The sequence below is a fragment of the Bubalus kerabau genome, chromosome 2 (genome assembly GCF_029407905.1).
Source record: "Bubalus kerabau isolate K-KA32 ecotype Philippines breed swamp buffalo chromosome 2, PCC_UOA_SB_1v2, whole genome shotgun sequence".
Lineage (NCBI taxonomy): Eukaryota > Metazoa > Chordata > Mammalia > Artiodactyla > Bovidae > Bubalus > Bubalus kerabau.
The window spans coordinates 25698905-25726048 of NC_073625.1; the positions used below are offsets into that span (position 1 = coordinate 25698905).

At 43.2% G+C, this 27144-nt stretch overlaps 1 protein-coding gene across 2 annotated transcripts in view; it reads right to left on the reverse strand.

Moving 5' to 3' along the window:
• Positions 1-27144, reverse strand: part of MTMR7 (myotubularin related protein 7) — a 101768-nt gene that overhangs the window by 4425 nt on the left and 70199 nt on the right. Inside the window, exons 7-11 of one of the 2 annotated variants that reach the window (XM_055567266.1) lie at positions 16678-16810; positions 6965-7074; positions 5148-5273; positions 3540-3589; positions 1336-1536 (exon numbers count right to left, since the gene is read on the reverse strand). In XM_055567266.1, the coding sequence (XP_055423241.1) occupies positions 1336-1536; positions 3540-3589; positions 5148-5273; positions 6965-7074; positions 16678-16810 (620 nt within the window). Of the gene's footprint in view, positions 1-1335; positions 1537-3539; positions 3590-5147; positions 5274-6964; positions 7087-16677; positions 16811-27144 lie in introns of both variants that reach the window. The other variant, XM_055567265.1, reaches the window with a different exon arrangement.

Here is a 27144-nt window from a genome sequence, read left to right on the forward strand (position 1 = left end):
GGGGTCCCTGTTCTCTAGCAGGGAAACTAACAGTCTTTTGTGTCTTCATGGTGCAGCAAAAGAGCACTTGTAGGAGTCTCAACTCCCCTGCTCTCTGGGGACATCTTGGCCTTCAGATGGCCAATCCCTCGGAGTATAAAATAAAACCACATGCATTTTGTTGAAATTTTCCCCTTATTGTTTGCTGGGTACTACTTAAATGCTTCACATATTTTCTCTCATTTAATCGTCACTGTATTCCTATGACATTTGTCCCTTTTGCTAATCTATCACAACAAATCACAAAATACCTAAGAAAACAGGTGAGCTTACAGGATGTATCATTTATCAGGAATTGTATCTACTAGAAAAAGTCATGTTCTTTCCACTCAGGATAAAACTGGAGTCAGTTTTATTTGATCATTTGCAAAATTAAATCTGATATTCTATATACCACATTAATTTTTTTTATAAAAATTTCAAAAATGTTCTTTCATTTGCAATTCTTAAGTCACTTAGCTGTTAAGCTTTTCACTTTTTCAAAAGTCCACATTTCATCTATTTTTTCCCCTCTCAATTAAAGCAGTATAGCAGTCCACCCTTATCCATGGGGTATTTGTTCCAAGACTCCAAGTAGTTGCCTGAAATTATGGAGAGTAGTGAACCCTGTATATACTGTGTTTTCCTATACATACCTGCCTATCATAAAGTTTCATTTATAAATTAAGCATAATAAGAAAATATGTGAATTGCTAGCATCGCTACTCTTGAACTTTATTATTAAGTAAAACGGGTTACTGGAACACAAGCATTGTGATAACTGAGACAGCTACTAAGTAACAGGCCATCCCATGCAGGATAGAGTGGGAGAGTGCGAGATTTCATCATGCTACTCAGAAAGGCCCACAATCTAAAACTTATGAATTATTTTTTTCTGGAATCTTCCATCTAATCTTGGACCACAGTTGGCCTCAGATAACTGAAACTGGAAAGTGGAACCATGGATAAGGAGAGACTACTATATTTGCAACTATTATGAGAATATATCCACCAAAGCTATGTAACTTTTTCCTTTTCAATGTAAAAATCACTTTCCCTGACTCTCAAGAAGCTTCCTTTCCATATCAGTGCGTGAAGTTTACCTATCTACCTGTGGACATTAGGCAGGAACTAGGCAAAATGGACTTGGGCCTGTCTTTGTCAGCTGATGGCCTTAAACCTCTAAAGTGATGTCAGGAAAATTGTTACTCTGTCAGTGAAGATGTGTAACTAAAACAGTCCTCAAAATTGTGAAAGACCATCTGAAACTCTCAGTCACAAAATCTTTAGATAAAAATTAAACACCAAAACACTTACTTGAGTTCTTGTCTCTCCTTCTGGCTATTACATAGGAAATTCCCAAACTGGCAGGAATAGATGTGATGTTGAATGTGAATCAAAAACCTCTCATTGAACTCAAAGGCACAGGGAAACTGTTCCATTAACTGCCAGACGCACTCAAGGAACTGGTCTATAACTGGAGAGATTTCTCTGGGATCACCATCTAGGTTGCCGTATCTGTAAAACAAAGTATTAGAGATTTTACAGCAAGGTTTTTTTTCTTCCTTGATTAGAAAGCTATAAAAGCAAAAACAATCATAAAAGCAACCCTAGTTCCTAAGCAGATCTTATCTTATAAACTGGAACACAAAAGAAGTGGGAAAACATAACTTTTAATATAAAATTTTTCTTGGCATTACAATTTAAAAAGTCTGGACAGAGAAGGGACATATTTATGTTATAAAAGAAAAATGTTAATGCTGGAGATAAAATTCCAGGAGTCTTTATAGGGAAAAGCAGCAACCTTTCATTCTGATTTTAAAAGAACATCCAAAACTTGAAATAAGTCTTCCACTTTAATTAGTGACCCATGGGAGAGTGGGAAAAAATGCCTAAGCCACTTGAGAGTTTCTCACTTCTGCATGGTTTTATTAGGAAGAAAAACAACTTTAAAAAACTGTGATTCCCCAAGTTTCCATTTTTAAAACTGTTAAAACTTGTCAATAATTTATTTCCATGTGACTTCAGATTCCCTCATACCTTTATATCTCCCCTTTTTCAAGAGTACATCAGAATCTGCTTCCTGTTGTTTGTGTAGATTTTTAAACAGCTGCCCAGTCCTTCTACACTGTTACGTGAATTTTAGAAAGAATCCAGAAGGGTGATTTGGGTGCCATCAAATCAGAATAACAATATAGAACCTCATCTTTCAAGCAATGGATAATCAACTTGAGGAATAAAGATGAGCAAGGATTGGTTTAGTAGTTTTTCCAAGGGTGGAAACAGAAACTGGAAACCTTCAAAGGGTTTAGTCCTACTCACCTTTGTTAACTTTATAAAGGGGTTGTCCAATAGGTACTTTCCTCATAAAACACACTTATCAGCCACTTTATGTTCTTCCTGCCCCAGATCCTCTCTCTCAGAGGTCCTAGGTGCCTAGCAGACAGTAGAACCCCCCAAACTGAAAATAACAATGTGATCTTAAGGCTGCCTGTTAATTTTCTCATTTGTAAAGTCAAATCATTGTGCTTTCCTGGAAAAATATAGAAATAGAAATCCAGGAAACCACTACAATAAATGCTAAACTAATGCTAAATGCAAAAACTACAAAAATAAATACGAGCAGCTCCATAAATTTAGAATTTATTTTAAGAAAACATTCAACCAATCAAAAATGTGTATCAAAGCCTCTATCAGCATGCTGCCTAAAATATAAATTTTAGCCCCAAAGATGAGACCATACCAGCTACAACCTGTATTAATAACATTCAGGGATTAAAGACGGCACAGCATCCGTCAGGCATAACTATCCACACTAACCAAAGGAGGCCAGTGGCTTCTGTTTATTGAAAGCCCTCAGATGGGCTAGTAGGCTAATCCCATACACGGTTTTAAAAGCCTTGCCATAACCCCAGGGAATAGGGAAAGGCTCCCCTTTTCACAGGTAGGAGACCTCAGAGAACACTGACGCCCTCAGCCACACAGTAAAGGCCACAGCCTGGATTTGAGGCTTGACCTGCTGGACTCAAAAGCCCAGGCTGCTGTCCCACCTTAGCTCCTCAGAGACACCTGGCACAGACCTCACCTGTGACACAAATGCCGTAGGATGAGCCTAATTTAATTCCCAGTGCAGAAGATCAAAGAGAAACTATTCTACAGGCATTTCACAATGTGTAGCTTACAGGAAACATTTGCACTTCGAAAAATTGAATAATCTAGTAAATGTGGAAGGAAGAGAGAGCCTATCCTTTCTAGGTCAATGAATGAACCAACTTCTCTGTCTCATGGAAAAATTTAACATCAGTTCTGCTCAGTAAATACCAAGAGTTCTCAAGTTAGAACTTCTTTATCTGTGGTACAACATATATAACAAAAATTGAACTTTCTGAATAAGATACCCAAGGCAGTTTTGAAAACAGGCTATTATTCCCCACTCAATTGAGAAATTCAGAAACAATTTTTTTTTATTCTCAACCTTAAATTCACTATTTAAAGTCACAAGATTTTAAAACACTTCTTACCTGTGAGTAAACTTATGACCAAAGGAAATCCAGTCCTTTTCAATTAATACCTATATAAGAAAATAAATATCATGGAGAGAAGCAAATGAGGGAAAGTAAGAGACCAGACCAGTAATTCTGAAGGATTCAAAAGTTCTTGGAGCATATTTCACTACCCTTGGTAACCTGCAAATGAATGAACACTATCTGCCCATACACAGGTGCACATCAGAGGGCAAAGCTGAAGGTCTTCGGTAGGAGAAATAAGCGGGAGTAGACATGGGAAGATGTACTGCCATCATCCGGAATGCTCTTGACAGCACTGTTCATATCACTTCATGTACCATCTCATTCACGGGGGTGACGGGGAGGAGGTGTTACTATCACTCATTTTACAGAGGGAGAAACAAGGAGGTTACTCATCCAAGATCACACTGTTAGAAAGTGGTCAATGCCACCTGGTAACTTAGCTCCAGAAATCATCACAGCCTATCAAGTCCAACTTTCAGTCAATACTCCATGCTGCCTAACAGTATATCAAATACCAACCTCTTTACAAGAGACTAAGGAATGTTTTCCTGTGATCTTTAATATACTTTAGAAGAATCCTAGAATGAGGAGGGTTTGGAGCATATTGAAAGTTTCAGCTCTGCTGTGGAGTCAGAGATGTAACACAAGTTTACACTCTAAAATTGCCTGGAATTTAAAAAATAATAATATAGGATAATACCATCAATATTACCAATTCTGTAAAACAGCCAGAGCTCTTTTCTTAAAAAAAAAAAAAAAAATTGGTTTAAATTTTGCGTTGACAACCTATAAATTTAATGGGAGGGAATCAAAAAGACCCAGTGGTGAAGGTGGGGTAAAGGAGACCGACCCCTCAGCAATAAAGACCCATTGCAGCCAAAAGTAAATAAAATTTTAAATGTCAGTCGAAAAAAATTTTTTTAAAAGGCAGGAACCAGATAAGCTCCCAGCGACTAGGAAGTCCCTGTAGTCATTCTAAGAAAATGGTCCCAGCTTAGCCAAAGCTTCACCCTTCCAGACACCTACACAAATATCACAGATACCTTGCAATTGAAGCAATGCATCAAGTTCTGATGCATACCTAAAAAGTGCTAGATCTAGGAGAGAATGTACTCACAATTTCAGGAAAGAACCCCAAAACACTGACATTTTCAATATTCTCATCCACAATTGTGAAGGATTATTTGAAATACAAAAGCAGTAAGTGAAAACACTTTCCTATAGCTTTTTTTCTCCAAATATTTTTTCTGAAAAGTGTTTTCTGTTTTATAGTCCTGTGTTACCTCAAACTTGAAAATATATATCAAACTTGAAACATATATAATACAAATGATGTAAGAAACTATTTTACAAACTGCTGAATGTATATATTTGCCCCCAAATTCACCTTTAATAGCATTGATTTGAATTGGCTCCCAAATCCCAGAAATACATCTTATTCCAAGCTTATTTCACCTTTCCCCCTTTAATTAATCTTGCTGATCTTCTAACAGAAAAATAACATCGATGAGGAGGGAAGAAGAGTTGCTAACAGTTGCCAGAAGTCCATTCTGCCCAGGCACAGCGTGCACGGGACGGTGGCCAGGCGGCCGCACTCACCATGAAGCCCTTTAGAGTCCGGTAGTGAGGTTCCAGAAGGAGGCTGGCCACCGAGCACACCTGAGCGGTCCTGTCCCAGCCATCAGAGCAGTGAACAAGCACACTGGCCCCTTCCTCGGAAACTGCCTGAAAAGCAGCATCAGCAAAGAGTCACAAAGGATGGCAATCGACAGCAAAAATGATCAGGATTAGGTTCAGTCTTGTACTCAAAGAATCAAAAAAAGATTTCCAGGCAAAAAAGAAAAAATCAGTACCCAAACCTGTTCCTGCATTTACTGAGTATGTACATACCCATCTAGTTAGGGCGGAGCCAAGGAGCAGTTTGGGCTGGTCACCAAAGCATTACTTCCCTTCCCTTCTATCTGGAAGCCAGGAGCCCAGCTTCTGAACTTCGTACAAGCAGGCTTCCTGTACAGATGTCTCCTAGCCTACCTTCTACCCCTCTGTGCCCTGCCCGGCTTCCACCTTAAGCCCTTCCAATTGAAATTCTGGAGCTGCTGCTGGCCACAATCATTCTCAAAAAGGAAAAGACAAAAATTATAAACTGAAACAGTGAAGTTAGAGATAATAAAAGCCAAGTAAAAGTGCCTGGCACTGAATAAATATTTGTTAAATAATGTATTATCTAATAAAGGGGAGCATACCGTGGCATCAGAAAAGATATGCTCGTCTTCAGGTAATAAATCTGAGGGGGATTTATTTTAAAAAACACCATGAAACAAGACAATGCATTCAAAAATAGCTTGTATGAAAGTTACAGCAAAATCTTCCTCTGGCAGAACGGATTCTACCTACCAGGTTCAGGAACATGATGTTTGTTTATGCCATTACTGAAAAATGGGGAGCTGTTTGCTAAGATGGGAGCCTGGAGCCTGGGTCACTCTGGTGACTCACATAGAAAATTCTTTCCTCTGTTGTACAGCAGAAACTAACCCAACGTTCTAAAGCAATTATATTCCAATTTAAAAAAAAAAAAAAACAATTTGTTAATTTATTGTTAATAATCTCTATTCTTATCCTTAAAGTATCTTATAGAAAATACTGTTTCTATGGTGGAAAACATTTATAGTGAAAGCTCAATAATTCCTCCCAGTTTACTTCAGTTTCTTTTTTATCCATTAAATGCAAAGTAAATTTTATGCTTTTATTTTAAACTAATACAGTCCCAATTTTATAAAAATATTTATGTTTATCTTACCTATATACAGAAAGATGTGTACAATAATGTTCATCCATATTAATGAAGGTTTTTTTCCTAGGTGGTAGGCTTTGGGATAACTTTTTTTTTGTGGGGGAATAACTTAAACTTTCATCTTTGTAGGTTTTTTTAGTGCCTGAATTAGTCATAATGTTTCATTCATTCATTTTCCAATACTGATTTTTCTTTTTACAAAATGTAAAAGGACAAGAAGTAAGTAATTCTAACGTGAATGGTTATTTCCCTTTTTCTTTTCTCTACTTCCTAATTTCTGAAAGCAAACTGACTATTGTTCCTGCTCAAATGAAGATAAGAAAATTAAACATCATTAATAATTTTTTAAAAATTCTTTCCTCCACCCAGAACCAAGCATAATTGAAGACTACTTTTCAGATTGCTCTGAAAGTATTTTACCAGTTGATTGCCTTGATGATACACTATCAACTGAACATCATCCCATCTTTCATAAAATCCCATCTTCAAAGGGCAGATTTCATGGAGGTCTGCAAAGCCAGCTCCCCGAGCCAGGTATCATCCAGCTTAGGACGGGGGAGTTCATGTCCGGTATCACAGTGCACTGGCTGCTCTGCCCCATACTCTGTTCTCTGCAATCGCATACCTTTGCAATGAAGATTCCTGCATCCATGATGGCCTTAATGTGCCTCAACCAGCCAGAGTTCTCCAGTCCCCACAGAAAATCACTCATGGAGGGAGATTTAAGTTCACACACTGCAAGATAAACTGTGTTACAGAAGCAAAATACAGGCAGTCTTTCATTGTACATGTGATCATATTTACAGGTAGTTTGTTAATGATTCCTTCATTGTAGCCGTTTTCTGGAGGAGTCAAGATAAAATGCCCAAGCTTGCTAAATGTCCTACTGAACCAGTTCCAAGTAAGCCTTCTCTGTCTTTGTTCACAGGGGACATTGCATCTGTTTAGAAGTATTATATTTGTAAAGTTTAAACTCTAATATTCATAAAAATCATTGAATGTTGCCATAGTAAAAGTAAGAGATTTATTCTTCCAGCCAACATATTTAAAGTGAACCACCAAGGAGCACTTGAGTACGTGTGCTCTGGAGGAAAAGACTTATATAATGAACTCCAGCACCTTCCCAACTAGAAGTCTATCACCAAGAACTGTCCTAAAAGTCTTAAATGGAAATTACCAAACTCCTGCTAGCAACCCCCCCCTCAAAGGGATTAAAGGATATGAATTTAAGTATGAGACTTCTGAACACCTAGAGCATCAAGTTAGGGGTTTTACCTTTGAAAATGAAGATAATCCAGGATTCCAAAGATTTTCCTTGATTAACTTATAGGATTCCTCAAAAGAGCTTTACAAAACTAAGGCAGGTGTGTAAACACCTCTATATCATCACAGGCAGTTTCCTCTCAAGAGCTGCTCTTTTAGTTAACATGAAGCATGAAAAAGCTTTAGGGCTCGGTGTTCTGACTACAACATAAATATGACATTCCAAAGTTCACGGGATTCATATCTATAAAGCTCTTTTGAGGAATCCTATAAGTTAATCAAGGAAAATTAAATAATGGGCATCAAGTTTATTTCCTTGGGCTTTGGTTTCTTCATGTTTAAAACAGGGAAAGTGTACTAAATTATATCTAAGTGCCCTTCCAGCTCTAAACTCTAAACCAGATTTAAATTTGTTGTCTTTAAAAGCATTGTGCATTTGTAATACATATTAACTGTTAACAACCGTTTATCAGATGCCCTTCCCTCAAATATGCCAGATAACAGAACGTTTACTCATATTTCCCGCAACATAAGAACCACACTCAAAAAGCACAAGTGTAACAGTTAAATTGAGTCACAGATGGCAGCGATGATGAAATAACACCAAGATTCCCAGGAAAAAAAAAAAAAACCCTTCATAAGAAAACAGTATTATGAATATCTTCAGACAAGATTCTGAATTCTTCCTGCCAAAAGCCTGCCCTGAGCTAGACACCAAGCAGGAGAAATGGGCTTCACTCTGATTCAAGGCACTGTCCCTTTGTCTGACATCATGGTGCTGCCCCATCTCCACCAGCAGCGATTCAGGTTGTTCAAGTAAGGTTAACCTGATTTGCAGTTTTCAAAAGTTTTTGCACACATGGCTCTCCAATGATTTTTAAAACTGTGCCCTCTCATGCACCATGGAGCTTCCCAGGTGGCACTAGTGATAAAGAATCCACCTTCCAATGCAGTAGATGTAAGAGACACGGGTTCGATCCCTGGGTCAGGAAGATCCCCTGCAGGAAGGCATGGCAACCCACCCCAGTATTCTCGCATGGAGAATCCCATGGACAGAGGAGCCTGGCGGGCTACAGTCCATAGGGTCGCAGAATTGGATAAGACTGAAGCGACTTAGCATGCACCCTCTCATGCACCGTGGAATAATGCACCACAATAAGCTTGAAGGTGTTTGCCTTTTGCAAGGTGGCAAAGGGGCAGTCGGTTAGGGGAGATGGGAAAGGACGGCTGGATCACACCTGGGGCCGAGGAGCATCTCTAAGACAGGAGCATGTGCAGAAGTTGGTACCATAAAACAATCCTGCCACGGCGCCCCTGAGAAAACCTTCCCCATGACCTTGGGGGATTATGTACGCAGCTTGAAGACAGGCACTGAAACTGCTGCAACTGAAAAATGCGTGCGGCCCTGGTGAGAAATTGAGTCAGGCAGGCGGGAAGCCCATCTGTCAGACCTGAGGATGGGGCCGGCGGCAGTACCGCGCGCGCCCTCCGCGTGGCGCACGGACATCCCCACACCCTCTGCGCTGCAGCCCCTCCCGCGGGCGCCTGCCGTTTGGTCCTTCTGTCCAGCCCTGGCCGTGACCCAGAGCGTTCAACTCCATCCTAAAATACACACATTCCACCACGTATTCTCAGGACCCACTGAGACCTTTAAATCTTCCACAGATAACGCTGACTGGCAAAACGTTCGTTTGTTTCACTGAACCAGCTCGACTTTCTGAGTGTTTGAAAGCGCTCAGGGCTAGCTGGCATCCGCCTTCATTTCAAAAAGTCCAGGGAACGGGAGGGATGTCCTGGTGTCCAAACTCGGAAGCTCAGTCCAAGAACAAATGATCCCTTGCGCCTTCTCTTCCCACCAGGTGTGGAAATGACAGCACGTTTAAAAATAAACATACCGGGCTTTCCAGCTAAGGGAGCGGCCTGTGCCAACAGGCAAGAGGGGACCGGCCGGCTCAGAGAACAAGGCCCTTAAAGGCGCCCCGGGAGAGGATGCCCAGGCGGCCTCCTCACCGAGCTCGCGGCCAGGGAGCCAGCTGCTGCTTCCCTCTACACTGAGGACGGCTCCCTGTTTCACGTCTGCTTTTAGTTACATCTAAACGGGATGTTCAGTGAAACAGCCACCCCGGCTTTCATGCATTTTTTTTCACTGAGAGCATGCTCGCCGTCAGATGCTGAGGGGCGTTTCTTGAAAGCAGTCAGCCCGCAGGTGATTAATACACATGGTCAGATGACTCCAACAGTTAGCGCCTGAATTTTCACATGTAAAACTGGTGGGTTTGTTTGGATAAACTCAGGATAAGGCAGAAATACTGATCCATTCACCCTTGTTGCCAAACCCAAACCAATAATGACAAACCATTTTGCTGAACAAAGTTCATTTCAGTTGACCTCAGAGGCAGGCATCGGCCCAGATCACAGAGAACTGTGACTTACTAACAGGGAGTTTAATGTCCAGGTCTAGTGACATTGGTCTTATACAGAACAGGGTAACTATACATACCCCACAAGCATAAAAACAACATTTAAAAAGAAAAGATTATTATGGCACCTGAGGAAATAGGAAATTTATTCGAGATAAAATTAACCTCTGGCGATCTTCCTTTGCCATTTCCTACATGAAGCTCATTTCTTTCTCCAGAGCAGCTGGGTGGGGACCAGCCCTGTGGAATGGTCTTTCTTGTCTCTAAGATCTAAAATTGAAAAGTAAATGGGCTGCCTCAATTCAGGACTCAGCGGCAAGTGGGGTTTAAGGAATGACAAAGACTAAATAGGAAATTTAAGGCAGATGGAAATAGAGAAGTCTAGTTTGGAAAAAGGAAGGGCCCTGAGAGCAGGGAAGCTGGGTGGATATAAGATATTAGTGACAGATGCTGGAGGGATGGCCACGAATCACCAAAGATTAAGATGTTGGCAGCAAATAACAGAAGTGGTGAAAAAAGCAGCATGTGTAGCTGGGGACATAACGAGTGGAGAATCTTTCCATAAAGCTGCCAGGACCAACAGGCTCACTGAGTCTGAAACCACATTGTCACTGGCAAGCAGAGACTGAATTGCCTAATCTCAATTGCAGCCTTATGGAAAAACTGCTCGCCTACTCCCTAATGTGAATCATGTCTATCTTTAGTTTTATGGGAGACACTTTCTTCTCCAAGTGTTCCTTTTGTAAATGTTTTAGTTATCAAACTAGCTGTCAAGATGAACAAAACAGAAATGATAATTCCTAGGGTGAAAATGTTTAATCTGAATTGTCCCAGGGAACATCAAGGTAAAGCATAATTAGGATTAAAAATAGTCATTCTCTCATTAAATCTGTTTTCTCTTGTCCTTTCCTTTGCACCCAGAGGCAAAGTCTTTGGCTTTGACATCCAATTAAAACATCCCACCATATGACTCACCCAAGGATAGCCCTCAGGGAGATCACTTGTAAGCAAGCATTATCTTCTCTTCCCACCATAACTTTTGCCCTACATCAAAAGTCACTTTGTATTACTAAAGGAAACATTTATTCTCTGCAATACCCAGCATAAAGAAGACTCTCAGTAACTGTCTGCTGTACAGATGAGTGTCTGAGATAATGACGTAGCTCCTAGTGATGAAGTATTTACCATAAACAGGTACTGTGCTGGGTTCTTCTACATCCATTGTCCACCATACAGGGTATGTTCGCTCCCAATTTTCAGACTGGCAAGTGTGGCTTATAGAGGTTTACTAAGTCATCCCCGGTCACTCAGCCAGGGAATCCCTGAGCAGGAATCCTGGTCACAATGCACACCCCCCCAAAGGGTCGTGTTCTTTCCTCTCTGCCTCGGTGCTTGTGGTCTTACTGTCTACACCAGGCACCACCATCCAGTGCTCTCACGGCCACATTATACATCCTCTTAAAACACAGAGAGCAAGGGTCACACTCTTGATGGATTTCTTTCTGCCAAATAACCATGAGTTGATAACCAGTGGAGCCTGACGCAGAGCCCGGTTGCTCTAACAGAACACTTTCTGCAAACCTCAATGGGCAAGTCCGAGGGACAATGACCAGGTTTTTCAGCCACGTCTTACTGGCTGCTTCTCATCTAATTGGTTAGTAATCTCAGGAAGTTAATACTGGGGGAAAGTCAGAAGATAGAGAACTGAAAAAAAGATCAACCATTATAGTTTTTTATTAGCTCGTATATGGTAGAACTTCATAGCATAAACTTGTAGGCAATACTACAGAAAATACTTAAAAATGAAAATTTGAATATGAAAGTTTGAACTCTACCATGTCTTCCAGGATGAATTAGCCATCATCTCATAAAGTAAGGAGGTGAGGGGAAAAAGTATCAGATGAAAAGGACAGTGGGCTGAGAGCTGCACCGTTAATCCTGAGCAGAGAGAAATATTTCATGGGAACCTTGGAGCCAGGTGTGTTGGGGGATTGCTCCCTTCTAGATCTCAGTGCCCCCGAGACCCCCTGGTGGGGCCACCAGAGCAAGGGTCATGAGCCCACAGTACCCACTGCAGCGGTGCCTCCTGGGACGCACTCTAAGTTCCCTGCTTTCAATAGTCCCTTCATTCCCAACAAAGGTTCCGAATAATCGGGCTTCACAGAGAAGCACAGATCAGATGTCTCTGGGGCCAGCTGATTTCACCACAAAACTTTCTCCGTCGTCACTGCCCCCAATTCCAGGGCAAATGACAAAAGCGGTTACCACTTGGGGCCTGCTATAAAGATCCCGATTGTTTCCAGTGACTCTTACAAACAGCCCTTCACTGTAGTCCTGTCCCGACTGCTGACTGGGCACCGGGCCTTTGTCCCCGTGCTCTGACCCTGCTCCCATCTGATCGCTGTCAGGCTGAGGCTTGTATCTCTATCAAACAACTTTGCTGAGAAAACACCCGCCCGGCCTGGCATGTGGTTTATTAAATTATGTTTGATGAACTTGTGCTGAGTGGACACAGACCACACCACAAGGGCATGCACTTCTCTGCCTCTGAAATTCTGCTTACTTCACATCTCTTGAATAAAGGAATTAAGAAAAGCCACCCATAAGGAAGCAGTGCATGTATGCTAAGTCGCTTCAGTCGTGTCCCACTCTTTGCAACCTCATGGACTATAGCCTCCCAGGCTCCTCTGTCCATGGGGATTCCCCAGGCAAGAATACTGCAAGTGGGTTGCCATTTCCTTCTCCAATTTAAATTTAAGTATGTAAATAAATTTAACTTTTCAATTTTTAATTTTAAACTATAATTCAAAATGGTGTTTTGAGGTTTTAACTTACATTTCTTTACTTCCAGGATGAATTAGCCATCATGTCATAAAATAAGGAGGTGAGGGGGGGGAAAGTATCAGATGAAAAGGACAGTGGGGCTGAGACCTGCAACATTAACTCTGGGCAGAGAGAAATATTTCACGGGAACCTTGGAGCCAGGTGTGTTCTGTGAAAAAGCACTTTCCATATATAATGGAATACTACTCAGCCATTAAAAAGAATGAAATCATGCCATTTGCAGCAACACGGATGGATCCATAGAGTGTCATACTGAGTGAAGTAAGGAAAGGCTCTGTGAAAAGCACTTCATATTTAACTCAGTTACAATTGCTACATAACTGAAAGGGTTTTTTCAATGGGAGGTGGGAATGCCACAAAATAGTTTCGGGTAAGAACTTAGAAACCAAAGTTAACATTCAAGGGCTTCCCTGGTGACTCAGTGGTAGAGAATCTGCCTGCCAGTGTAGGGGACAGAGGTTCAATCCCTGATCTGGGAGGCTCCCACATGCTGTGGAGCAATGAAGCCCGTGCACCGCAACTGAGGAGCCTGTGCGCCAGGGCCTGGGAACCGCGACCACCGAAGCCTGCGTGTCCCAGGGCCTGTGCTCCGCAGCAAGAGAAGCCACCACAGTGAGACTAGAGGGCAGCCTCCGCTCTCTGAAACTAGAGAAAAGCCCTCCCAGCAGCAAAGACCCAGTGCAGCCAAATACATGGATAAACTTATTTTGAAAGGAAGTTAACATTCAATCAATGAGCTCTATAAAAGGACCCACACCAGACGTGAACTTGGTCCCGGAGTTCAGTTTCTAATGAAATCTCCTGCCGCTCTTGCTCACAGACAGGGCTATATAGGGGCAGAATGCAAAACAACGTTTCATTTCTGTTATTCAGAATCTATTCTGGTAATATCAATAACCCTGAGAAGAAGATAATAATCATCAAGGAAACGCATTCTTCCCCTTCCTACCAAGTGAGCAGCAGTACAAATCTCGCAGTCTCTTTGATGTCACGACAACTATTGGAAGGAGAAAAAGCCTCAAACGGTGGGTCTGATTGCATCACTTCATCAGCTGAAGCCTCCACGAGTGGTTTATAATTTACTTGGTGAAAAGATAGCTGGACATCGGTCAAGTCCCCTGAAAGGCATCCAGAGAGCTGTCCTCCTTTACGGGGCCGACACAGAGCTGGGAAAGTGGTGCAGAAGAACCATGGTCCCCTGAGGAACACAGGCCACCCTCCCTCTGGAACTCCATCAGTTTTCTGGGCTTCGAGAAACAGCAAGTCAGACCACAGGTCTGAGGGTAGGAGACAAGGTTCCTCATCAGAAACCAAGTAAATGCTCCTTTTAAAACAAAAGCCAGACTGCCATGTGACAAGCACTCTCAGGAGTCGCCTTATGCATATAAGAAAATGCATGCGTGCTAAGTCATTTCAGTTGTGTCTGACTCTGCGACCCCACAACTCTTCATGTTTCCTGCATTGGCAGGCGGGTTTTTTACCACTAGCACCACCTGGGAAGCCCTGAAGAAGATATATTTTTTCTTTTGAGAATATATAGCAGAAAATATATATTCTCAAAAGTCAGCTTATGAAATTACTAAAAAGCACACGTTTTTAAAGATTCTGATCATGAACAATCTTCATACTAAAATCAGACTACTCTATCAATAACAGTACCGAGCTGGTCCAGTTTGCCAACTTCTAAAAAGCACAGCATATAGCAGGGACAGGCATACCATCCACAATAATCTCCAGAAGTTGATGAATCTCGAAGTCCAGAGCATGCTCCGGTCACCTGCTGCTGTTATTTAGATGCTAAGTCATGTCTGATTCTTTGTGACCCATGGACTGTAGCCCACCAGGCTCCTCTGTCCATGGGATTCTCCAGGCAAGAAGACTGGAGTGGGTTGCCATGCCCTCCTCCAGGGGATCTCTCTGATCCAGGGATCAAACCCACATCTCCTGCACTGCAGGTGGTTCTTCACCATCTAAACCACCAGGGAAGCCCTCCTGTCACCTGAGACACAACGAAGCTCACGTGGAGGGGAGATGGAGCTAGCTCTACGGCTGTGATTATTCTACAGATGCAAAGTCAAAGTGACTCAGTCGTGTCCGACTATTTGTGACCCCATGGACTATACAGTCAATGGAATTCTCCAGGCTAGAGTACTGGAGTGGGTAGCTATTCCCTTCTCCAGGGGATCTTCCCAACCCAGGCATTGAACCCAGGTCCCCTGAATTGCAGGCAGATTCTTTACCAGCTGAGCCACCAGGGAAGCCCTGCTTTTTAATGATGCAAAAAGAGGGGTTTTTTCCTAACCATTCAAAGGTTCCATTTTAAACTATTTGCAACCAGGGGCATCAAACTGTGGACTCACAGAACCATCAGGGCTAGATGGGTCCACAGAAATTATTAGTTCAATAGTTTCATTTTACAGCAGGTAACAGAGCCTCAAAGAATGTACTTGATGCATTTAAAGTTTCATAATGACCGAGATGACCCCAGGATCTCAGGAAGGACAATGGAAATCAGGCTTGTCTGTGCCACTCAAGTTCCTCCAACCCCATCTCTAGATTCTCACTACATCCTGCTCTCATTACACAGAGAAATTAAGCAGAGAACTGAGAACACATGGGTATTCTGAGAAAAAGGTAATTCAGAATTTCCTTTGTCCCTTTTCACTCCAGGCCCCATATTTCCCTTCAGAGAGGACCGCCCACCCCTTTCCCTCACAGGCAGGCCACCTCCCCAGGGCATCACCCCCTAGACATGGGAGCAGCACAGAATTTACAGCCTCTCCTGGTCCCCAGGAGGGCTTCTCAGGTGGCTCAGTGGTGAGGAACCCACCTGGAATGCAGGAGGCACAGGAGATGTGGGCTTGATCCCTGGGTTGGGAAGATCCCCTGGAAGAGGGCATGGCAACCCACTCCAGTATTCTTGCCTGGAGAATCCCATGGACAGAGGAGCCTGGCGGGCTATAGTCCAGGGGATCGCAAAGAGATGGACAAAAGGACTAAGCACGCACGCACACTGGTCCCCAGGCACAAAGCTCTGGGTTTTGCACCCTCCTCTTTCTCTTCAGTTCCCACAAGAGCTAGAAGTGGTGGACATGGCAACAGACTCCTCCTTGGGCCTTGACACTCACAAGGGCATAACCAGTCGATGAAGATGGTTTTGCTTGAAATACATGATTTCTGGCAATTAGTTTATGGCTGGGGTGTCCACACGAATAACTGTTCTGTGTCAAACAGCCCAGCTCTGTGACTTCCTCTCCCCATGAGCCTGGAAGCCTGTGTGCACGTGTCTCCTGGTGCTCGTTGCTGGGGGCGGGGGCAGGTGGAGGGGTTCTGCGGCAGCAGCTGCTGCTGCTGGAAAGAAGGACCCTCAACATCCCTCAGCGTCCTTCCAATGGCTGCTCAAGCACTGGGATTCAGTTTATGAAACTCATGTCCATGCACGAACAGTTGACAATTGCTCTCAAGGCAGGACTGCTTTATCTCCACATGGTCTTGAATGTAGGCCAAACTAGTACAAGGGAGACAGAAAATATATCCCTGTGCACTCTTCTCTTCAGTGTACCACGGGAGAGAGGCTGACAGCTAATGACCACATGACAGAACCACTCCACCATGACACCAAAAAGAAGAGAATGGCTGTTAAATGTGTAAAGAGTCCCTGAATTTTTAAATTCTTCCCAACTGATCCCACCCCAGCTAACAATGTCATAGTAAAGCACAATTTGCATATCAAGAGACTCTCTTATTCCACTTTGGCATCAAAACATTTAACTGCATTTTTTTCAGTGTTGTGCATAAGGAAATGGTTTACCTTCCAGCATTTTCTGCAGACTGTTCCTCATGACATGGATGTTCTCTATCCCGATAAACTGAAACTTGATATTGGAATAATTGTCTTCGTTCTCATAGCCTTTCCCTGCAGCACGATTTGCCATCGCATTAAGCTGCAGTGGGCAGCAAAACAGAACAGTCACCAAGGATATTCATGGAACAATCACAACACGTCACGGCTATCCATAAGAACATTCAACACAGCATGCTGAAACATGAGTTCGATCCCAGGACCACTGTGCTGGGCTGGGTGTCTACGGGCACCTGGGCTGAGCCTACATTCAACAACGTCTGTTTGTCGACATGGGAACATTTTCTGAGCTGGGAAGCATCCTAGAGATAAGCCCATCTGGAGATGCCTTCTGCGGCTCCCAGGGTGGGATTCCGTAAAGCCAAGCTGTCCTGATTTAACACCAAACGTGACAGCCTTGGCTGGCAGAACAGTATTGGCAGATCCAGTTGGCAACACAGAGCTCTTAAGTGAAATGATTAGATCTTCTAGTATTAGAATGCCAAGAAACACATGAGTGTAGAGGAAGGGTGACGTCATTCTAATTTCTTAGGGGAATCTCGCAGATACCCAATTCAACCTTAAGGGGGAGAGAGGACCAGTGGGTGCTACATCTCCAGAGACACTTCCTCCAGCCACCCTATTTCAATCTCCAGAGAGGGCTTTCTAAAATCACATTCATTACCACAACTTCATACATAAGAAGAGGCAGCTCTTAGTGCAAACAGGGTTCAACGGTAATGGACTTTGAAGAAATTCATGATGTAAACTTATGCCGTACTCCTGTGTAACTAAGGTCAAGAAGGGGACAAGTCCTGCCTTAGCTGAGAAACACACAGATTTCTAGAATGAATGTATTATTGCTAACACTCCATTCTTGCCAGTCAATTAAGCGGGCCATCACATCCTAGACATCTATATTCGCTGACCGTTCTCTCCCTCTGCCCACAAATGGCAGGAGGGCTAAAGCCCAGGCAGAGAACTTGCCAGCAGAAAAGTATCAGTTTTTAGGCCACAATGCAGTATTGGGAGGATATTAATACTTTACAAAAATCAAAGTTTATAAAGCCAAGTTAAGTTAAAAACAGATAATCTTTGACCCATATCTCCTATTTGTGAGACTCTGACACTATTTAAAATACCAGCACACAAAGATGGATGTCCAAAAGTGTTTGCAAGCTTTAAAAAAAAAAATTGATATTAAAAAAACTGAAAGCCTATGAGTATCTCCATAGGGTGATGACTAGACAAATTATGATATACTCATACCCTGGACTACTAATAGGATCAAGGGATACAGAGATAATGATAGAGACAGAAATAGAGATGTAAGGGCATCCCAGGTGGCAGCATTAAAGAATCTGCCTACCGATGCAGGAGACACAAGAGACTTGGTCAGGTTCAATCCCTGGGTTTGAAGATCCCCTGGAGGAGGAAATGATAATCGGCTCCAGTATTCTTGGCTGCAGAATCCCATGGACAGAGGAACCTGGCGGGCTACAGTCCATGGGGTCGCAAGGAGTCAGACAGACTGACTGAACAGGCACACATGGAGATGTACAGATACTGGGGGGAGGGAGAGCAAAGAGAGAAAAGAGGGGAGCTGAAGGAGGGAAGACTGGGAGTGTCACATGACATGTGAAGTGAGAAAAGCAAGCTCCAGAATAACATCCATACAAGTATCCCACTTTTTGTAAAAGGAACCAAGCTACAGACATGCAGTTGTGTGTGTGCATGCTGAATCAGGCAGGATACAGATGGACAGAAAGCTACACTGATTTAGCAGCTGTCACAGGAGAAAGAGGTGTCACGGGGCTGGGACGCCCATCAATACCACTCTGTACGCTCCTCTGCTCTTTGCTACAAACCAGACATACTAAGTTTACAAAATAAATAACAGAAGCAAAATGTATGAGAAATGAAAAATAAAACAGCAGAGGCAGGTCCCTGCCACCAGGGGCTCGGGCTGGCAGACTCCTCGCTTTGCTCTCTGTGAGTCGGCTCACGTGACATCGGCTGGGGCACAACTCCCCTGGCCACGTTGTCTCCAGTTTACAAAAAGAGCATCCCTTTTCCCCCAGGCATGCTATGAGAATAAAGGGTTTAGTCTTAATTAAGAAAAAAAACTATATATTATCTGTAATGAATGTGATACTGCTTCTAGAATATACAGAAAGATTTCTGTATATTCTAGAAGCAGTATCACATTCATTACAGATAATATATAGTGATTTCCATTGCACTTCTGTGTATTTTTTCCTAATATGGATTCTCTTAATTCTCATCCCTTTTACTATAACCTAATTGAATATGTTAAAACCTAATTTCTATTTCATATTCCTCCTAAAGGAGGGAAATCATTGAGCTTATGTAAAAGTTAATACTTCATTGTTTGTTTGGGCCACTTCATATGGCCCTCACTAGAAATGGAAGTAAATTATTCAAGTTCTTAAGAAAAAAAAAAAAGAAAAAAAACATTAAAGTAATATTACTTTAAAGATAACTTATATCCATGCCTTAAATGTTTTTTAATTTTTTTAATTGAAGGATAATTGCTTTATAGAATTTTGTGGGTTTCTGTCATACATCAACATATTAGGATATTTTAAAATATCTTAAGGGGAAAACTTTTCTAAAATTACCTAAAGACATTTTGCTTTTGAAATTGTGCTATTATACATGGACTGCAAGGAGATCAAACCAGTCAGTCCTGAAAGAAATCAGTCTGTATAGTCATTGGAAGGACTGATGCTGAGGCTGAAGCTCCAGTACTTTGGCCACCTGATGTGACGAGCCAACTCATTAGAAAAGAGCCTGATGCTGGGAAAGGTTTAAGACAGGAGGAGAAGGGGATGACAGAGGTCGAGATGGTTGGATGGCATTACCAACTCAGTGGACATGAGTTTGAACAAGCTCCGGGAGATGGTGAAGGAGAAGGAAGCCTGACAGTCCATGGGGTCGCAAAGAGTCAGACATGACTGGGTGACTGAACAACAATTATAAAAATATCACTGCTTTGTATAATTATTTTCCCAAGTTGCTGGCTTATTCTTTACCACAAGCTTCATAAATAAAGCGGTTAATAGGACACGAGGCAGTATCACATAGTATATATAGTAGCATATCCTATTATGCTACGTGAACCTTATGTTTATTTCTGCACCTTGAATAATTCAACTTAAGTCTGCTCACCGCATACCACGGAGATAACTTTTTAAACAGTGCAGTGGATAAAAAACAAAACACTATTATTTTTAACCTATAATAAAGATCCTATGTTCACATTTTTAATAGCCGATGGCCTATGACCTGGGAGAATTTATCGACGGTCTTCTTTCAAAAGCAAAGGAAGGACGCAACATGACCTCCTGAAAGTCAATGGTACTTCTCACAATGAACAGAAGGTGGCGATATTTACTCTATCCAAAGAGTACTTTCTCAAGGTTTGCACACATTTTACAGAACCTCTCATGATAATGGGGCACAAGCGGACCCCTCAAAGCAGGAAACACAGCTTTATAATTAATAAAAAGTCAGACGCTATCTTGGACCTATATGCATATTCATTCAGAGAGAGTATCTCTTATATTACCAAAAAAAAAAAAAGTTTAATTTGGTGCCCTGTCCTTTAGGGTGAGAATTCTATTTCGTAACCAAAGAAAAAGCTATTCATTTCAGCTCCTAAAACTTTTCAAATCATGGGAAAACCCCTCAAAATGTCACATCCTCTATGTTTCTAATTATATAATGTCCTTGAAAAAAATTTATAGACGTGGAGAACCGATGTGTGGTTATTTGTGATGTAATTGTTCTGTGGAAGAAAAACTAAGGTCAACCTAGACAGCATATTAAAAAGCAGAGACATTACTTTGCTGACAAAGGTCCATCTAGTCAAAGCTATGGTTTTTCCAGTAGTCATGCATGAATGTGGGAATTGGAACATAAAGAAAGCTGAGTGCCAAAGAATTGATGCTTTTGAACTCTGGTGTTGGAAAAGACTCTTGAGAGTCCCTTGGACTGCAAGGAGATCAAGCCAGTCAATCCTAAATGAAATCAGTCCTAAATATTCATTGGAAGGACTGATGCTGAAGTGGAAGCTCCATTACTTTGGCCACCTGATAGGAATAACTGACTCATGTGAAAAGACCCTGATGCTGGGAAAGATTGAAGGCAGAAGGAGACAACAAAGGATGAAATGGTTGGATGGCATCACCAACTCTTTGGACATGAGTTTGAGCAAGCTCTGGGAGTTGGTGATAGACAGGGAAGCCTGGCGGGTTCATGGGGTCGCAAAGAGTCGGACAAGACTGAGCAACTGAAGTGAACTGTTCTGTACTTGCCTGTGCTACTGAATATACAAACACATATTTGATTATATTTTATAGAGCTAAACACACACACACACAACTACACATAAAACTGAGGAAATCTGAACAAGATTGGTGGATTGAATCATTGTCAATATCCCGATTGCAATACTGTACCACAGTTTTGCAAGATGTTACCATTGGGGGAAACTGGGCAAAATGTATAAGCATCTCTATTATTTCCTACAACTGCATGTGAATCTCTAATTATCTCAAAATACAAAGTCTATTCAAAAAAAAAAAACTTCTCAGCTAAAACCATGGGGTAACTGCATTCTAGTTTCAATCTGTGCTGAAGGAACACAACAGGCAAGTGACAAATGGGAAAAAGTGTCCTGTTTTCTAACCCAGGGTTACTGTGCTATTTGATCATCTCAGCATCTTTGTGTACAGAAAAGCTCATACATGAAACAAAAAAAAATCCTCATGTCTCAACAAACACTTAATGAACACCTACTGTGTGCCAGACACTGCATGGAATAAAAATGTCAGTAAGAAGTGGTTCCAGCTACCAGCAGCTTATACCAAGCATAGACGTGCAAGCAAACAGCACCAAATGATGACCGCTGGTGCCCGGCAGGACTCCAGACGGAGCTGAGAGCCTGGTAGAGGCGGTGGCAGGCATTAGAATCCGTAGCAGCCACATGTGGCCTAGGGCATCAGGGGTAATGTTTCATGATAGAAGGAAGACTTGAGATGGTCTTCAATGATGAGGAAAGATGGAAAGAAAGGGGGAGGGCTTCCCACATGAAGCGCCGAGGAAGAGAAGAGAAGGGAGCAGGTGGGTAGCAGTGAGCCAGCCACTGCGAGCACAGAGGAAGCTTCCAGTCTGGTGGTAGCAGCGAGAGAGGAAGCTGGGTAGTTTAGGGTTCTCGACACACAAGCTGGGCTTCCCTGGTGGCTCAGATGGTAAAGAATCTGCCTGCAATGCAGGAGACCCAGGTTCAATCCCTGGGTTGGGAAGATCCCCTGGAGGAGGGAATGGCAACTCATTCAGTATTCTTGCCTGGAGAATTCCATGGACAGAGGAGCCTGGTGGGCTACAGTCCATGGGTTTGCAAAGAGCTGGATATGACTGAGCAACTAACACACACACACCAGCTAATAGATGAAGAAATTCTGACTTCATTCATGTCAGCAGAGGGCTACTGAAAGCCTCTGAGCAGGCTTAATTGAAAAATTATGGAGATTTAGTATCCATGTCAGAGAAGATCCACTGGAGTGGGCAGAAGACATGAGCTCCACAAGGGAGCTGGCTCGTCTCATTTATGGCCTATGCCTATTTATGGCCTAGAACCCTGCGCCTCGGGCTGGCACACAACAGACACTCTGTGAAGATTTACTGACAGGCTGACCAACCAAAGAAATGACTAAGTGGGGCTGAGAGGTGAACAGCCCAAGAATGTTTAAAAAAAAAAAAAAAACAGAATCAGATTCCTTCCCTCTTGGTGATCTCAAATCACCAATCAAACACATCAAAACCATGGAAACTCAGTCAACGATGATGATCTTCCTATCAAGTTAAAGGTCAGCTTGGTGGTCACCATCTCGGGCTTGAAGTCTAATGTTACAGCCGAGCACATGCTGTACCTGAATGACAGGACCTGATCTGATGGATGGAAAATGAGCACTGGAGGTGCCCCTGGCAGGAGGCCCAGACCACACTCTAGCCTGCGGCATCAATTAATGGTCCGTCTATCTTCATCTGTGTCCAGTGCCATGAAGAATCTGAACTTGTTGGTACAACCAGAAAAGAAGAGATGATTTTATTTCTTGCAACTATGGTCTACAACTCTGCTAATCAAAATCCTTCTTCCCTATCCCCAAGGGAAAAATTAATAGCTTTACAATCACCGTTCAGCTCAATTTACAATCCCAACCCCATATACTATGCAAAATTATCTCTTTTCCTCCTTATAGGCGATTTGGACTGGTAAGGGGTTCTTTCTCCTTTTCCTCTTTCTTCTAGGCTCTGTCTTTATACCGGGGATGGGGGAGGTAGAAAGTCAAAGTGTTAGTCGCTCAGTCATGTCAGACTCTGCAGCCCCATAGACTGTAGCCAGCCAGGCTCCTTTGTCCACAGGATTCTCCAGGCAAGAATACTGGAGTGGGTTGCCATGCCCTCCTCCGGGGGATCTTCCCGACCCAGCTATCGAACCTGCATCTCCTGCATTGCGGGTGGATCCTTTACCATCTGAGCTACCAGGGAGCAGGGTGATAGAGAGGGTTAGGAAAAAAAAAAGTAAATATCTAAAGCTGGAGAAGACTGCTGTTTTATCTCTGCTAGTAATCACTGCTTTTCTGGTTAACACCTGACCTGAACCGCTCAGACATAAGTGTCTAAATCCCAGGGCAGGTCTGCGGGCTCTTGGCAGGGGTGGAATGTACAGACCTTGCTCACGTGGAGATCCACCTTGGCTTGAGCCTATCCCAGGGCCCCAGCTTCACTCCCCAATATGTACTCCACAGTGCCCGCAGCCAGGAACCTCCAAGGGCAGGGGGACTGGACCCCAGCAGGCTGGCTCGTGTACAACTTCCCTTCTCGGCATCCATGGGACCCGCAGCCCACCCTCCATCCTCGTCTTGCCAAAGAGAGGCAAGGAGATGCCCCACTGCCCCAAACGCCGTAGCTGCCCCCGCTGCCCTGCTCAGTGACTCACCCTCCACAGACGTGGCCTCCTCGCGGCCCCTCTGTCATGCACCCCGATCTTTCCCATAGATCGTCCCATATACACCCCTCACAGGGTGGAAGCCACCTCATTATTGATTCCAGAGAGACACAACTTTCACGTGACCTCCTGTACTCAGCTAAGGAAGCCCTCACAAGGTGACATCACAGGCCAGCGAGCCACAGCGCTGCCCTTGGAGAAGCAGCCAGGACCGGGGGCCAGGTGTTAGCCGAGCAGGTGCCCGGCCTGCCCTGCCTCTTGGCTCCACTGCCCTCCCAGGTGCCCATGTCGGGCCCCGGCTGAGCGCATATGAGCCAGCGGCTGGGTCTGCAGCTCTGAGTTCCCCACCTCACTGCAACTGTGTACAGAGAGGACGACTCCCCCAACCCCCGGAGCCTGTCCTGAGGCTCCCCTGGAGATCAAGATAAGCCTAGATGTGAACCTGGGCTCTGCCCTGAGTGGTGTGACCTTGGGCAAATGCCTGAACCTCTCTGGATCTGAGACCTTATCCATAAAAAGAAAAAAAAAAATGCTCCTCATTTGAAGGAGTATTGTAAGAGTCAAATGGAAAAGTGCCTGGCATTTTTACAAGCTCGGCAAAATCCTAGAACAAAGTAAAATCATGAGCAAGGTTGAGATAAAAGGAGTTTGATCTCATTTTATAATTCAGCAACTATAGGGACTTCCCTGGTGGTCTAGTGGTTAAGACTCTGCACTTTCAACGCAGGGGACTCAGGTTCAGTCCCTGGTCAGGGAATTCAAATCCCACATGCTGTGCAGTGTGGCCAAAAGACAAAAAAATAACAATAAATAAAATAAAATTCAACAACTATGGCATCAATATGACCTCCTGTCTTCTTAATGCACTAAATTCTCACAGTAACACATGACCTTGAGGGGTTGGTTTTTTCTTAATAGATATTAAGTTGAGCTAAGGTCCTCATGGCCTTTGCCTCCCTAGATTCTAATACCAACGAGCAATTCAGGCAGCATCTGAGGTGAGCCCTGCTCCAAGGACAAGAACGACTTCTGACCTTTCTCTATTTCATTTAAATCTGCAAGCGAACCTAGCGAGGGCCCATTTGCCATGCCCACCGCCCACAGCAAACATGGACCCGGTCTCCTGGCTACCGAGAAACAAAAATCAACAGACATGATCTTTAAAAGAACAAACGCTCTAAGCAAACAGTTTAAAACTCCCGTGAAGGTGTGTGTGCGCCCGGGCAAATAGGAAGACAGCACGACCAATTTTCTTTAATGGATCCGCCTCCAACTTCTTATCGCCGAGAGCAAACACACGGAGTGCTAAATATACCCTTCAAATCAAATCCTTTGGATTAATTTCTTTTAAATCTGGACTACGTCTGGCTCAACAGCTGCCACATTGCCCAGAAGATCTACATAACATAGTATACACTTGGACCGTTGGCCCTTAAATCAGCAGCCGAATCTGTTTGCCTCTATTTAAACCTGCGAAAACGGGATCAGAGAAGAGCAACCTAATTCACTTTAAAGCCCCTGTCTCTCCATCCCTTTATTATTATTGCTATTATTTGGCCAAGTGGTATGCGGGATCTTAGTTCGTCAGAGTGAAAGTTGCTCAATCGTGTCTGACTCTTTGCCAACCCCATGGATTGTAGCACACCAGGCTCCTCCTCAGTCCATGGAATTCTCCAGGCAAGAATACTAGAGAGGGTAGCCGTTGCCTTCTCCAGCGGATCTTCTCAACCAGGGAATCAAGCCCATGTCCCTGCAGTGACTGCCAGGGAAGTCCCTGCCCTCTTCTTATTTTGTCTTTAGCCTGTGTCTCTAAGATAGGCATTTGTGCAGTCATCTCTGACTTCAGAAACTCAGAGCAGCTCCACTAACCTGACACAAGAGGCAGAATGAAGATGAGGGAAAGTCAAGGTGAGAAGGACGATGAAGCAGAGAGAAAAACACACATTGAAAGAGAGCTGCTGTAAAAGATAGAGATTTTCCAGCATCTTTCAAGTCAAAATCCTCAAGCAGAGAAGCTATTTCTCCCCCAGTCCAAAGCCTCTTCCCTGTTGTGCTTTGAGGACTTTTCTAAAAGGAAGGGAATCCTTTACCTGTCATCTACTAGAATGTGACCCGGCTGGAATCTGGTGTGTCCTTGATCTGCGTGGTTGGTCTACTCTAGTGGTGTCTAAGAGGACCTCTTCCTCACCGCCCCACCCTGCCCCCCACGGCCGCCCCACAGCCGCCTGCCTGTTAGACCAACCAGGACTGTTCTGACGTCAGTGATGGAAGACATCTAACTACGTGATTGAGACTGTGCATCACAGTATTTGGCGACATGGGGCTCAGAGAAGCAGCAAAATTGCAGGGTCTGGGTCAGCCACACAATGGGTAGTATGCAGTTTCCATGATTTCTGTTATCAGACGTGAGTACAGAGCCATGTCTGCAATTACCCACTCCATGGTAACTGATGTTTAACATTTTGAAGGCCTTATGTTCTTTCAACCTTTTTATGATTAAAATTTTTTTTCACACTATAATTTATGAAAGAAAGGTTTGTTAAAATCCTCCTCTCACCCCACAAGGAAAAAAAAAAAAACACCAAAAAACCACTGTTAACAATTTAATATATATACCCTTAAACTTTTTTCAGTGCATAGAATAATGTATAATTTTAATAATATAATTACTATTACATACATGGGATGACATTAAAGATTTCTGTAGCTCACTCTTGCTGTTTCACAGTACATCTCGGACACTGTTCTGCACCCACGTGGAGAAAGAACATGTACCCTTCTCTCTCATCACTTACAGATCCAGGTATATTTTATTCATAACTGGCAAGAAATTCCAATGCCAAATGTGTTGAATTAATGGCCATATCTCTCTGTCACCTCATTTTATCCTATATATTCCATGCTTGTCTTCTCCTTGGAATTCTTACTAGGTGAGTGCTTATCCTTCCAGATCTTTCTCTGTTTTAACTGACATTTTTACCTACCTATAGTTCGCTGTTTTCCATAGACACAGTAATATACATATTAATTTGTAACTTCTTTTTTTTTTTAAACTTAACATTCCATTTTGGAAATCGTTCCATGTCATAGACATAGTGGAATTAACTACCAGCTGAATTTGCAAGGGAAGAGGTGAACATCCCACAAACTCTGAACTGCGTGGATTCCACAGTGAATTTCATACTGTTAGAGAAGAAAAGGTCCTTTTGTGAACAAACCAAAGAACAATCTGGCGTGTTCAGGAGAGCAACCTCCAGTGTCACACCACACTTTTGTCGTGTGCACTATGTACCGAGCACGAGGCTCGGAGCCGGGAAAGAGCCAAAGTCCCTGCCGTCGTCAGGCCCCCCCCAGGTTCAGGGCCCCGGGAAGCAGGGAGCCGGGAAAGAGCCAAAGTCCCT